The sequence below is a fragment of the Myxocyprinus asiaticus genome, chromosome 16, assembly GCF_019703515.2.
Source record: "Myxocyprinus asiaticus isolate MX2 ecotype Aquarium Trade chromosome 16, UBuf_Myxa_2, whole genome shotgun sequence".
Lineage (NCBI taxonomy): Eukaryota > Metazoa > Chordata > Actinopteri > Cypriniformes > Catostomidae > Myxocyprinus > Myxocyprinus asiaticus.
This window is the reverse complement of record NC_059359.1, coordinates 28,567,452-28,580,109: the sequence shown is the minus strand read 5'-3', so window position 1 is coordinate 28,580,109 and position 12,658 is coordinate 28,567,452. Positions and strand designations below refer to the sequence as shown.

At 36.2% G+C, this 12,658-nt stretch overlaps 1 protein-coding gene across 5 annotated transcripts in view; it reads left to right on the top strand.

Annotated features, from left to right (window-relative positions):
- The window catches only part of LOC127453959 (lysophospholipid acyltransferase 5-like), a 39,652-nt gene extending 28,310 nt beyond the window's left edge, over positions 1–11,342 (top strand). For all 5 annotated transcript variants that reach the window (XM_051720815.1, XM_051720811.1, XM_051720813.1 and 2 more), the window contains 8 exons: positions 5,015–5,193; positions 6,049–6,157; positions 6,833–6,919; positions 7,377–7,543; positions 7,704–7,851; positions 9,022–9,177; positions 9,301–9,428; positions 9,998–11,342. In XM_051720815.1, the coding sequence (XP_051576775.1) occupies positions 5,015–5,193; positions 6,049–6,157; positions 6,833–6,919; positions 7,377–7,543; positions 7,704–7,851; positions 9,022–9,177; positions 9,301–9,420 (966 nt within the window). In that variant the 3' untranslated portion in view covers positions 9,421–9,428; positions 9,998–11,342. The remainder of the gene's footprint in view (positions 1–5,014; positions 5,194–6,048; positions 6,158–6,832; positions 6,920–7,376; positions 7,544–7,703; positions 7,852–9,021; positions 9,178–9,300; positions 9,429–9,997) is intronic.
- The last annotated feature ends 1,316 nt before the right edge of the window (positions 11,343–12,658 follow it).

Here is a 12,658-nt window from a genome sequence, read left to right as displayed (position 1 = left end):
AATACCTAAAGAACTGAGATCTGGGAATCCTGAAATGTTGGACCATATTTTCAAAGGATCTCAACACTCCACTCTCATATAGGTCACCGAGCGTATTAACCTCCCTCACAATCCACTCTGACCAGCAGAAAGGGGACTTATTAATACATCATTATGGGTTCAGCCATATGCTCAAAGCAACATTTAAATAAATGTCTGAATTAAACACTCTGGACACTTTTGTCCATACCGATTGCAAATGCGAGATAACGGGGTGTAACTTAACTTCTCCAATTAGATTGATAGAAAGGCTTTGCAATGGCGAAACAGGGGCAAGAACTTCCTGTTCAATACAAAACCAGGGAGGGGCTCTCTCAGGAGGACGTGACCAATGAGCCAAATGTCTGAGACCGAATGCATAATAATAAAACAAAATCTTGGGTAGGACTAACCCACCTTTGTCAACTGGCCTATGTAACACTCTCTGTTTGTTACATTTTTACTTTTGTTTATATAAAATATTATATTATATTACCATTTCAATATTTTCATTGCAATAAAATTACATTAATCACAAAAAAAGTCTAACTTTCATTTAATATAAAAATGTAACAAAACATTATATTTCAGTAACAGAACAGGATTATATCACTTAATTTCCAACCATTTGTCTTACATTTGTTTGTTAATTTGTTAAAAGGATTCACATTACACTGACCTTTACATTTCTATTGTTGCTGATCAGTATTTTAAAGTCAATAAACAATAACCTGATTTTTTTCCCCCTATTTTTGGAAATAATATTACCATGTAAAAAAATATAGGCCTACCTACCGTATTTTCCAGTATAATTTGGGTTTATTTAATTTTTTTCCTCAACCTAATTTCCTAAAGTTCCTGCAACTTATAGTCCAAAGCTACTTTTACATGATACGTACTGTAATTGATGTCTGCCGGTCAAACGTGCTGCACACCAAAACACATATGCTAACATCAAAAAAATTAAACATCATCGAGACGGTAGCGTTTTAAAATAGCCTATTCAGTTTATTTCGCCTTTATAGAGTATTTTGCCGTCATTAAGTTTATGTAAAATATTCTGTCCAACATAACAGTTGTTAACAAACTCTAGCTGCTTACACATGCAACTCCTCACATGCCCTCAAAATGACATTTCATCTATGAAGATAAAATAGTGCCTAAATGATTTGCATGCACAGAGTAAAATTTGTGAATGTGTAAATCAAATCGTAAGCGTAAAAATAAACTGCATGTGTACAGAACGTTTCGTAAAGGTTTAAATCAAGTTGCAAGCATAAGAAACAAATATTAGCAATACTTTAATGCTTTGCATAAGTGTAATTCATGTGTTGTGAATCTGTAATTGCATATTAACAAAAAGTATAAACATAACGCATATTAAAACAAAAACCTCATTTGATTGGTTACTAGAAACGGGTAGACCCACCTTCCCCCTCACGCTTGCAAAACTCTTTTCACTGAGAAATTCATGCCAAAAGTGTAACAAAAGGAAGACGGAACAGTGTATATTGGATTATTTCTGAAAAATATTTATGCCACAAACACAAGTCATTTACACGTTTGCAGTAGTTTATTTTACACATACAGACTGATTCTATGCGGTCATTCCGTTTTGCTGTTCATTACAGCCTTTCTTTGCTTGCATATTGCTGACTGCAGGTTTGGAATGTTTTTGGCCATGTTTAGGTGCAAAAACAGTGCCAAAAGTGTAAGGAAGTCAGAAGAATACACACCAAGTTTACTTTGTGTTAATACGAAATTACAGATTCACAACACATGAATTATAATAATGAATAATATAATATAAATATTAATATTTGTTTCTTACGCTTGCAACTTGATTTACACCTTTACAAAACGTTCTGTGCGCATGTAATACATTTTTACGCTTGAAATTTGATTTACGCTTTCACAAATCTTACTCTGCATGCAAATCATTTAGGCACAATTTTACTTTCATATTCATCATAGTAAAAACATTCAGTCAGTGAACCGGATAATGAGGGTTGCAAATATCAGAAATAATAACCACAGAAAGGTAGCCGCTGACGTTAATGAATTAATAGAATACAGTAGGCATACTACTTTACTCAGACTAAAACCTGTTTATTTGTATACAGTGTTAAATGACATATAAACAGACGTAGCTTATTTTTCAGGTTTTTTTTTTTTTTTCATTAAACGTGAAAAGAATTTACACACCATAACTTAAAGAAAATTCTCCTGATTAAATCAAGCCTACCGATACAACCTCTGTCAGTGTGACATACACAGATGTGACTTGTCTCTCTTTCTCTCTCAACAACGGCATTTTCAAATATATTTTAAATGATTCTACGGACCCCCTACAATTACGGCACGGGCCACTAGGTTGAGAAACACTGGTGTAGCAGACATTTTACTAAATGGTCAATATGGAACAGTGTAAGATACCTGGCAAGGTGAAGTGTAGTGTGTTTTGACGGTGTGTGATTGGTGAAGCATGCCCTCAGGTGTAATTGTATAATCTGTTATCTCAGCTGTGCTCATATTGGAGTCAGCTTTCTGCCTTTCTGCAAATAATGTTTTTATTTTTTATTTTTTTATTTTAATGTTTATAGTAGCTATGCTTCAACACAGTTGGCTTGTTAATTTGATTGTGTTCATGCATCAAAATCTCTGTTAAAATCTGTTGATGATGTCATTTACTGTAGCCACCCTACACAGCAATCCCTTATGCTTCTTAAAGCAATGTTTTATTGGGGGTATAAAGATTAGCCTACTTGATGACCGATAATAGACTCCTCTTTGTTCACTAGCACATGACTTTCCATGACTATGAGTTCACATGGAATTTTAAAATGGTGATTTCCAAGCTTGGAAATCAATATTGTCTTATTAAATCATGGAAAGTTCAATAGTGAATCTAAATTCTCCTAGTTATGCTCTACTCTAAGATATTTCATTGGCTGGAAATTGCTCTTTGTGAGCTCTAAAAAAATTTTTTCATCCTTATCTATTAATCACAAAGGACTGGAAAAATAATGTAAATATGGGATATGGGAACCCTGTATAGGGGATACAAAACTAAAGCAGTTTTGATTTAATTCATCTCCTTTTTTTTGCCCAAGTAGATGTCAACATTTTCACAATTTTGTCTTTATCAATTTCCATAAATTTATAGTAGTTCACCCAAAAATGACAATTCTCTCATTATTTACTCACCTTTATGCCTCCTCAGACTCTTATAATTTTGCAATGCAAGTCAATGGGGTCCAACACTTTCAAGCTTCAAAAAATAAATAAAAGCAGCATGAAGACAATCCATACAACTCAGGAGGTTAAATCCATGGCTTTTTGAGCAATGTGATTGGTTTTATGTGAGAAACAGACTCCTTTTTCACAATAAATTTTGACATCTGCAGAAGCTTGGTGACACTTCCTTGTGCTTGATTCATGGACAAGATTTATAGTGAAAAAGGAGTTACATTTGGTCAGCTTATCTCCCAAAGGGTTTTAATTACTTCAGAAGACATGGATTAAACCACTCAAATCGTATGGATATGCTGTCTTTATGTCCTTTTTTGGAGCTCGAAAGTGTTGGACCCCATTTACTTGCATTGTATCGATATACACTGGTGGCCAAAAGTTTGGAATAATGTACAGGTTTCGCTGTTTCGGAAGGAAATTGGTACTTTAATTCACCAAAGTGGCATTCAGCTGATCACAAAGTATATAGGACATTACTGATGTAAAAAAACAGCACCATCACTATTTGAAAAAAGTCATTTTTGAACAAATATAGACAGGCCCTATTTCCAGCAGTCATCACTCCAACACCTTATCCTTGAGTAATCATGCTAAATTGCTAATTTGGTACTAGAAAATCAAAAAATTAAATTAAATGAAGCTTAACATTGTGTTTGTTTTTGAGTTGCCACAGTATGCAATAGACTGGCATGTCTTAAGGTCAATATTAGGTCAAAAATGGCAAAAAAGAAACCGCTTTCTCTAGAAACTCGTCACTCAATCATTGTTTTGAGGAATGAAGGTTATACAATGCTTGAAATTGCCAAAAAAACTGAAGATTTCATACAAAGTACACTACAGTCTTTAAAGACAAAGGACAACTGGCTCTAACAAGGACAGAAAGAGATGTGGAAGGCCAGATGTACAACTAAACAAGAGGATAAGTACATCAGAGTCTCTAGTTTGAGAAATAGACACCTCACATGTCCTCAGCTGACAGCTTCATTGAATTCTACCCGCTCAACACCAGTTTCATGTACAACAGTAAAGAGAAGACTCAGGGGTACAGGCCTTATGGGAAGAATTGCAAAGAAAAAGCCACTTTTGAAACAGAAAAACAAAAAGAAAAGGTTAGGGTAGGCAAAGAAACACAGACATTGGACAACAGATAATTTGAAAAGAGTGTTATGGATCTTAACCCCATTGAGCTTTTGTGGGATCAGCTAGACTGTAAGGTGCGTGAGAAGTGCCCAACAAGACAGCCACATCTATGGCAAGTGCTACAGGAAGCGTGGGGTGAAATGTCACCTGAGTAACAAACTGACAGCTAGAATGTCAAGGATCTGCAAAGCTGTCATTGCTGCACGTGGAGGATTTTTTTGATGAGAACTCTTTGAAGTAGTTTAAGAAGTTCTGAATTTTTTTTTCAAATTGTAGTAGTCATTTTTCACGTTTTTAATGTCCTGACTATACATTGTGATCAGTTGAATGCCACTTTGGTGAATAAAAGTATCAGTTTCTTTCCATAAGATCAAAATCTGTACATTATTCCTAACTTATGGCTGCCAATGTAAACACATATCTCCATCAAAAAAACTTCATTTGTGTTCCACAGAAGAAAGTCACAAATTTGAGACCACATAAGGGTGAATAAATGATGAGAGAATTGTCATATTTTGGGGGAACTATTCCATTCAACCTTAACCTGTATTGTTTTCCAATCTCTTTCTTATAATTAATTTACTCTTTTTCTTGTATCTGATAGTCTCAGATAAGTGCAGACCAGAAGAAGTCTGCCCTCAGCTCTACACCATCTCTGTTGGAGGTGTTCGGTTTCTCATACTTCTATGGAGGCTTCCTGGTAGGGCCTCAGTTCACACTACGCAACTACCAGAATCTGGTATCCCGAGAAATGTCTGATTGCCCTGGACACCCACCCAATAGGTAAACGCACAATCTCACTGAGGGACACAAGCCTAATCATACCAGCTTTACAAATTTGGTTAAAACCAGTGATTTAACATTCATTTAACATTTAGCCCAACCTTTTTCATCTGTGGTGATTTATGGGAATTCCATTGCAATAACACTTCCTGTTTTGTGACTTGTGTTACTTGCTCAAGGGCACAGTGATGATGAACAGGTTTTGATCTTAGACTTTGTTCACATTGCACCCAATTTTGATTTGTTCACATAGTAATTTTGCAAGTAATAGAATCTTGACAGTAATCATCTGGTATATCTACATCAGTTGATGTAGTAATGACTTAAGTGCCAGCACAATTTCAAGACACATAAGAGAGGACAGTAAAACTGGATATTTTGCCTCTCTTAATATCCGTAATGACATCTTTCCACGATGTTGAACTAATGAGGTGCATCAGACAACATTAGCATTAGGGACATTACTTTACTATTTAAACTTTCATGTGTGTTGTTTTGACTAACTCTTGACAACATCTGGACCAATACTGACCAAAATAATACAACTTTCACCTAATTAAAATTAATTAAAGGGATAGTTCACACAAAAATGAAAATTCTCATTATTTACTCACCCTCATGCCATCCCAGATGTGTATGACTTTCTTCTGCTGAACAAAATTTGTACGATTTTTATGACAATATTTCAGCTCTGTAGGTCCATTTAATGTAAGTGAATGGTGGCAAGAACTTTGAAGCTCCAAAAATCACATAAAGGCAGCATAAAAATAATCCATGATGAGAGAATTTTCATTTTTGGGTGAACTATTCCTTAAACATTTTAATCTAACAGACATTCACTCTTCTGTTTCACAGTGTGGTTCCGGCAATGAAACGACTAGGTTTGGGTATGCTTTCCTTAACCATCTTCACGATAGGTGGACCGCTTTACCCAGATAGCTACTACTTAACAGATGAGTTTGAGGTCAGTGAATCAATGTTAAGTGGATTTTGAGGCATAATAAATAACAAGTTCACTTGTTCATGGCTAAATAACAGTCTTGTTAAACCTGAACTTTGTTTGAGGCCACTTGTTTTTGGTGGGATCTGTTCAGTCTGGCCCTGAAGCTCACAGTCTGAATGAGAACGTTCTGTCAGCTACCTGTTGGCAGCTATTTATATGTTCTTGGAAATGAAAAAACAGTTGCGGCAAACAGAATAACTGCATTATTGCTGAGGAGAAAGGAGTGACATCATAGTGATACATGTTGAGAAATATTCATTGTTAGGGTGTTATTGATCAACGATCAATTAATTGTAGTCAGTAATTTAATTCATACGTTTATCAACTGGCCATTTATCAATTTCAGCAGAAGTGCATTTATTAAGCATTCAAACAGTGATTAGAACACCGCATATATGCTCTAAATTTTGTTCTAACTTGTTATTTAATTTTAATGGCAATGGACTGAAAATTGACATCCTGACTGATTTATTGTCATTATGTGAACCTCTGAGACTGACAGAAATCCTTTGCTAACTGATACTTGGACCTTGGACTGGTTTGACAAGGCTAGATCTGTCATGCTTTCAAATGAAATAAGATGGACAGAATTCCTTGTCAAAATTAATCAGAAGTGTTTAATTATTTCTTATCCAGGCACAACCTTTCTGGTACAAGTGTGTGTATAATCTAGTGTGGGTAAAAATAAACCTGTACAAGTACATCAGCTGCTGGCTAATAACGGTGAGTAAGCACCACAACCACAATCTCCCATTAAGACCACACTTGAGATAATTGAGTCATTATATTTCATGCTGTGCAGGCTGTCAATGTATTGTTATTATATCTTCATGGAGAGGTGTTAGTTGTGTAGCAAGCCAATTACAGACAAGAAATGGCTTTCTTTTCTTAGTGGAGTGCCTGAAATTGACCTTCCATAAGGTTCACCAGCTTAGAAGTAACAAGCCACACCTGTTCAGGTTGACTTGATGCTGAACAGGTTCTCTGGCCTAAACCTTTGTGTTGGTTGTGATTTTTAGGTGTGTTTGTATTGTTTTAGTAACTGTCGTCTTGTCTTTGTACCATAATTTTTGACATATCTCTTCTGTAATACATACTGAATGCACATTTTCTCTCTCTCATATATATATATATATATATATATATATATATATATATATATATATATATATATACTTAGGAGGGTGTGTGTATACTCTCCGGGCTGGGCTATAATGGGAAGAACGAGAAAGGCGAGCACCAATGGGATGCCTGTGCCAATGTCAGAGTGTGGCTATTTGAGACCACACCCCTCTTCACAGGCACTATCAACTCCTTCAACATCAACACAAATGCTTGGGTGGCCAGGTGTGCACATGTGGTTTATACTCTTGACATTTATCGGAATCGGAGCTTTATTTTTTATGTCCCTTAATGCTTTCTTTTGTAAAATGTGAGATATTTTATTCATTCATTTTCTCCCCCTTTTTCTCTGTTTTGTTCTGTCTCCTCCTGTTGTTTGTAACAGGCATGTGTTTAAGAGGTTGAAGTTCTTGGGTAACAAGTTGTTGTCTCAGATGTTCACATTGTTATTCCTGGCAATCTGGCATGGCTTGCACTCAGGGTACCTCATCTGCTTCTCCATGGAGTTCATCATTGTCAACGTGGAGAAGCAGGTAACCATGGCAACATTGCTATAGCTGATGTGAGGTGTGAAGTTTAGAATCAAGAAGATGACTAAAGTCTTCTGAGTCTTTATGATGCCAACAGAAGATGGATCTGAAAGTTTACAGGTTTAAAGATATAAGGTCTCATTCAGTAACAAAAAAACCTGCGTGGAAGTGACTTTTTCTTCTGCAAAACACAAAGATTTTTAGAAGAATATCTCAGCTCTGTAGGTCCATACAATGCAAGTGAATGGTGAATAGACATTTCAATCTCCCAAAATCACATAAAGGCAGCATAAATGTAATCCATAAGACTCCAGTGGTTTAATATATGTCTTCAGAAGTGATATGATAAGTGTGGGTGAAAAACAGATAAATATTTAAGTCCTTTTTTACTATCAATCTCCACTTTCACTTTAACATTCTGAAAAGTGAAAGTGGAGATTTATAGTAAATATTAATCTGTTTCTCACCCAAAGTGACTGCATCGTTTCAGAAGACATATATTAAACCACTGGAATCATATCGCTTACTTTTATGTTGCCTTTATGTGATTTTTGGAGCTTAAAGTGTCTGGTCACATTCACTTGCATTGTATGGACCTACAGAGCTGAAATATTCTTCCAAAAATCTTTGTTTTTGTTCAGCAGAAGAAAGACATACACATCTGGGATGGCATGAAAGTGAGTAAATGTTTCATTTTTGAGTATTTATCATATAAGTCTTATTTCAGGGTAATAAAATGTGATGTGCAGTATTGCTTGATCTGGTAAAGAGAGTGTAAAAATATGTTTGAAGAATGTGATGAATGGTTTGGTATGTATGGAGATGGTTTGGGCGTGTATTATGCTAATTACTAATTCCGGGCACTTCCCCCCTCATTTAGAATAATTGCAATTCATCAACATTAGAACAAGTGTAAAAACAAATGTATGTTTGTGCACATCAGTTTAAATCTGGTGAAAATATTGCGTAAGCACCTTTTCTGTGCACATTTGAACACTTGTTTGCAATCATTAGTGTATGAGACCCGAAACGATTCTTAGATTAGAAGCTTACTGAGAATTGTAAACTGTGGCTTTAGGTAAGATGTACACAATGTTTTAATGTATCTTTTGTCTATGGCCCCAAAGAATGATGTTGGGTAATATTATAACGGCTATGTCAATGTTTTTACAGGCTCAGGCTCTGGTGCGGGACAGTCCGTTGCTTGTGTCCATAGCTCAGAGCCCTCTCTATGTGCTCGTATATGTAGTGCAGCAGTTTATTCACTGGCTTTTTATGGGATACCCTCTTGTGCCATTCTGCCTCTTCACTTATGACAAGTGGTTCAAGGTGTGTACTCAGGGCATTCATTAATCTGGTATTGGATGTGGATTTATCTTGATCCTGATGAGCCATGACTTCTTATCAATCCATATTGTACAGTGTTTGCTAATGTTTCATTATTTTTTTCAGGTTTACTCCTCTTTATATTTCTGTGGTCACATCTTTTTCTTCGCTGCCTTTCTCGTCCTGCCATACCTCCGCAAGGTGCTCGTGCCTCAAAAAAGAGGCACTGAGAAAAAGGAGAATTAGTTAAAAGGGTAAATTTTGCCTCCATCTCTTCTAAACTCTTTGTGTCTGTTCTCTCTCTCTCTCTTTTTATCTCAAACACACATACACACTCTTCTTTCTCTCTTATTCTGTTCTCTGTCACTATCTTTTATCCAGTCTCTGTGTGAGTTTGTCATGTCTGTCCGTTTCAGTCGCAGTGGAGTCTAATGCTGCTGTCAAGACATGTTGCAATAATCGTATTTAGGAGATGAGTGCACATAAACACCTACACAATGTTGTATTTACTTGTGGGGAAACTAAAGAATCATGGCGAAAGTTGGTTTCGTGTTCTGACGAAGAATGGTGATTATTAACAAGAGTGATAAAATACATAGATAAGGCATCAATTATGCACGTAATGCACATCTTTTGCTCTTTCTTTCATTGCACTAGCCCTAGAAAATCTTCTTTGATGGGAAAGTGTGTCTGTGTATTCATGTGTATTCTAAAACAACAGAGCAAGTGTAAACATTCCTGCATATTTTGCTGATCATAAGTTTTGGTATTTTAGAATGGCTAAATTGTTTAACTCTCTCTGTCTTCTCTCTTTTACATACAGGTATCTATGTTTGCAGCTGTCTAAACTGACTGAACTGTGACTTTTAAAGAGCAACCGATGAGGACAAATTTTAAGGCCTTTAGTAATATATTACTATATACATACAACATGATGTATGTGTATAAATGGTAGTCAGTTGGAGGGTCATATAGGTGTGGACAACAATGAAAAAGGTAAAAAACTGCAGAAATATATGCAGTTTTGCGATTGAATATTCACTGAATAAGAAGTACTGATGTTTGGTGGCTTAAGATAATTATACTGTATATGCTCATACCATTGCACTCATTACTCAGTAATGATCTCATTTTCTGTTTCCTGTCTAATCAGAGAATTGGCTTTGGCTATAGCTAAGGGCACATGTGCACTTTTAGAAAGGATGTAGAACATTCATTTAAAGATGGAAACTAATGAGACCGTTTTTTATTTTCCTTTGCTTGGAAAACCTCCACAAACCTGCAAACCCCCTGAGACTGATAAAAGGCACTGGAACACACACACAAATATGTGAATAAGAGTGAACAGTACACTCAGCATTGCCTGACATTATAAATGAATATTTTTCATTTTTAATAACAGTTTTTCTTGTGATTAGACAACTTCTGATGGGGGTTCCTCTAATTTTTTAGGATGGGTTTTATGGTAGCTGCAGTTTTATAGCTTTTTGGACTTAAAGTTTCACAAAAGGGACCGTCATTCTGTCATCGCATTCCCTCACTCCCTTTAACACTGCCTGTCAATCCATCTGACCTTCTCTAATACCCTGTTCACTCCATTTTCTCCAAGTCTTTTTTTGTCCAGTGTTGAGCACAAGTGAAAAAGGAACCATGGTAAAGACATGCACTACCTACCTGACTCATAAATAAGAGGGTAGATGTGTGTCAATATTATTAAGAGCAGAGTGTTAAATCTTGATATTATAACAAGCATTTTAATGGGCAGTGAACCAAATTGTGAAACAGGCTATATACTGGTTCGAAACTACCTTTCTTCTGATTGATCAGCATAATTAAAAACCTGTCCAGACCTTTTATCAGCTTTCAAGACTTTGTTGTCTGCTTTCAGTAATTCTGACACACATTTGCCTTCATGCATCCGTTTTGTATGACATGACATATTGAAGATTCTTGATACAAATATACACTCATCAGCCACAACATTAAAACCACCTGCCTAATGTTGTGTAGGTCCCCATCGTGCCACCAAAACAGCACCAACCCGCATCTCAGAATAGCATTCTAAGATGATATCTTCTCACCACAATTGTACTGAGCGGTTATCTGAGTTACCGTAGACTTTGTTCGAATCAGTCTGGCCATTCTCTGTTGACCTCTCTCATCAACAAGGCATTTCCGTCCACAGAACTGCCGCTCACTGGATGTTTTTTGTTTTTGGCACCATTCTGAGTAAATCCTAGAGACTGTTGTGTGTGAAAATTCCAGGAGATCAGCAGTTACAGAAATACTCAAACCAGCCCGTCTGATACCAACAATCATACTACGGTCCAAATCACTGAGATCACATTTTTTCCCCATTCTGATGGATGATGTGAATATTAACTAAAGCTCCTGACCCAAATCTGCCTGATTTTATGCACTGCTGCCACACCATTGGCTGATTAGATAATCGCATCAATGATTGTTGGTGCCAGATGGGCTGGTTTGAGTATTTCTGTAACTGCTGATCTCCTGGGATTTTCACGCACAACAGTCTCTAGAATTTACTCTGAATGGTGCCAAAAACAAAAAACATCCAGTGAGCAGCAGTTCTGTGGACAGAAATGTCTTGTTGATGAGAGAGGTAAACAGAGAATGGCCAGACTGGTTCGAGCTGACAAAGTCTACGGTAACTCGGATAACTGCTCTGTAAAATTGTAGTGAGAAGAATAGCATCTTGTGGGTTGGGGCTGTTCTGGCGGCACGAGAGGGACCTACACAATATTAGGCAGTTGGTTTTAATGTTGTGGCTGATCGTTGTACATAACTCTTCAGTGAGGATGATTTTTAAGATTTGCTCCCAGACACAATCAGAGGCAGCAGGGGCTCACTATAGCATCTGAATTGTTTTATAATATTTAGGCTATACTTGTGGGGTACACACTTTAATGATGTAAAATAATTGTTTTTGGGAAAACAAACTACTTCTGCCTTATTGCTACCAAATGTACAAAAGAGAGAACATTTTTGTAATATTCATTAAATATACTGGATTTTAACAAAATTATTTTGACCAATGTGTTGTGGAGTTTTTGGATTGTAAAGTCAGGGTTTAAGATTTATTATTAATATTATTATTATTGAAGTCCACAAAGTGACAGAAATATTGTACTGTATATGACATGTTCACAACATTTTAGAAAACTGTCAGTACCGTGACAATAAGGATACACTGGTTTACATACAAGGGAAAAGGAAATAAAAAATAATATTTTTCTTAAATAAATATACATTATAAAAGGGAAAATGTACAATACAGTAAGATGTAAAGTTAGGGCTGTCAGGGTTTTAGATATGTCTGCTGTTCGATCCAATATGACGTCATCATGCAGTTTGGACTATAACTGACGCCCAGATTAAGATTGAGACGAGCCTTCTCAAACGCATAAACAACTGTTAGTCATTATACACTCGAAGTGGGAGTAATTGTGTGGTCTGACGATGA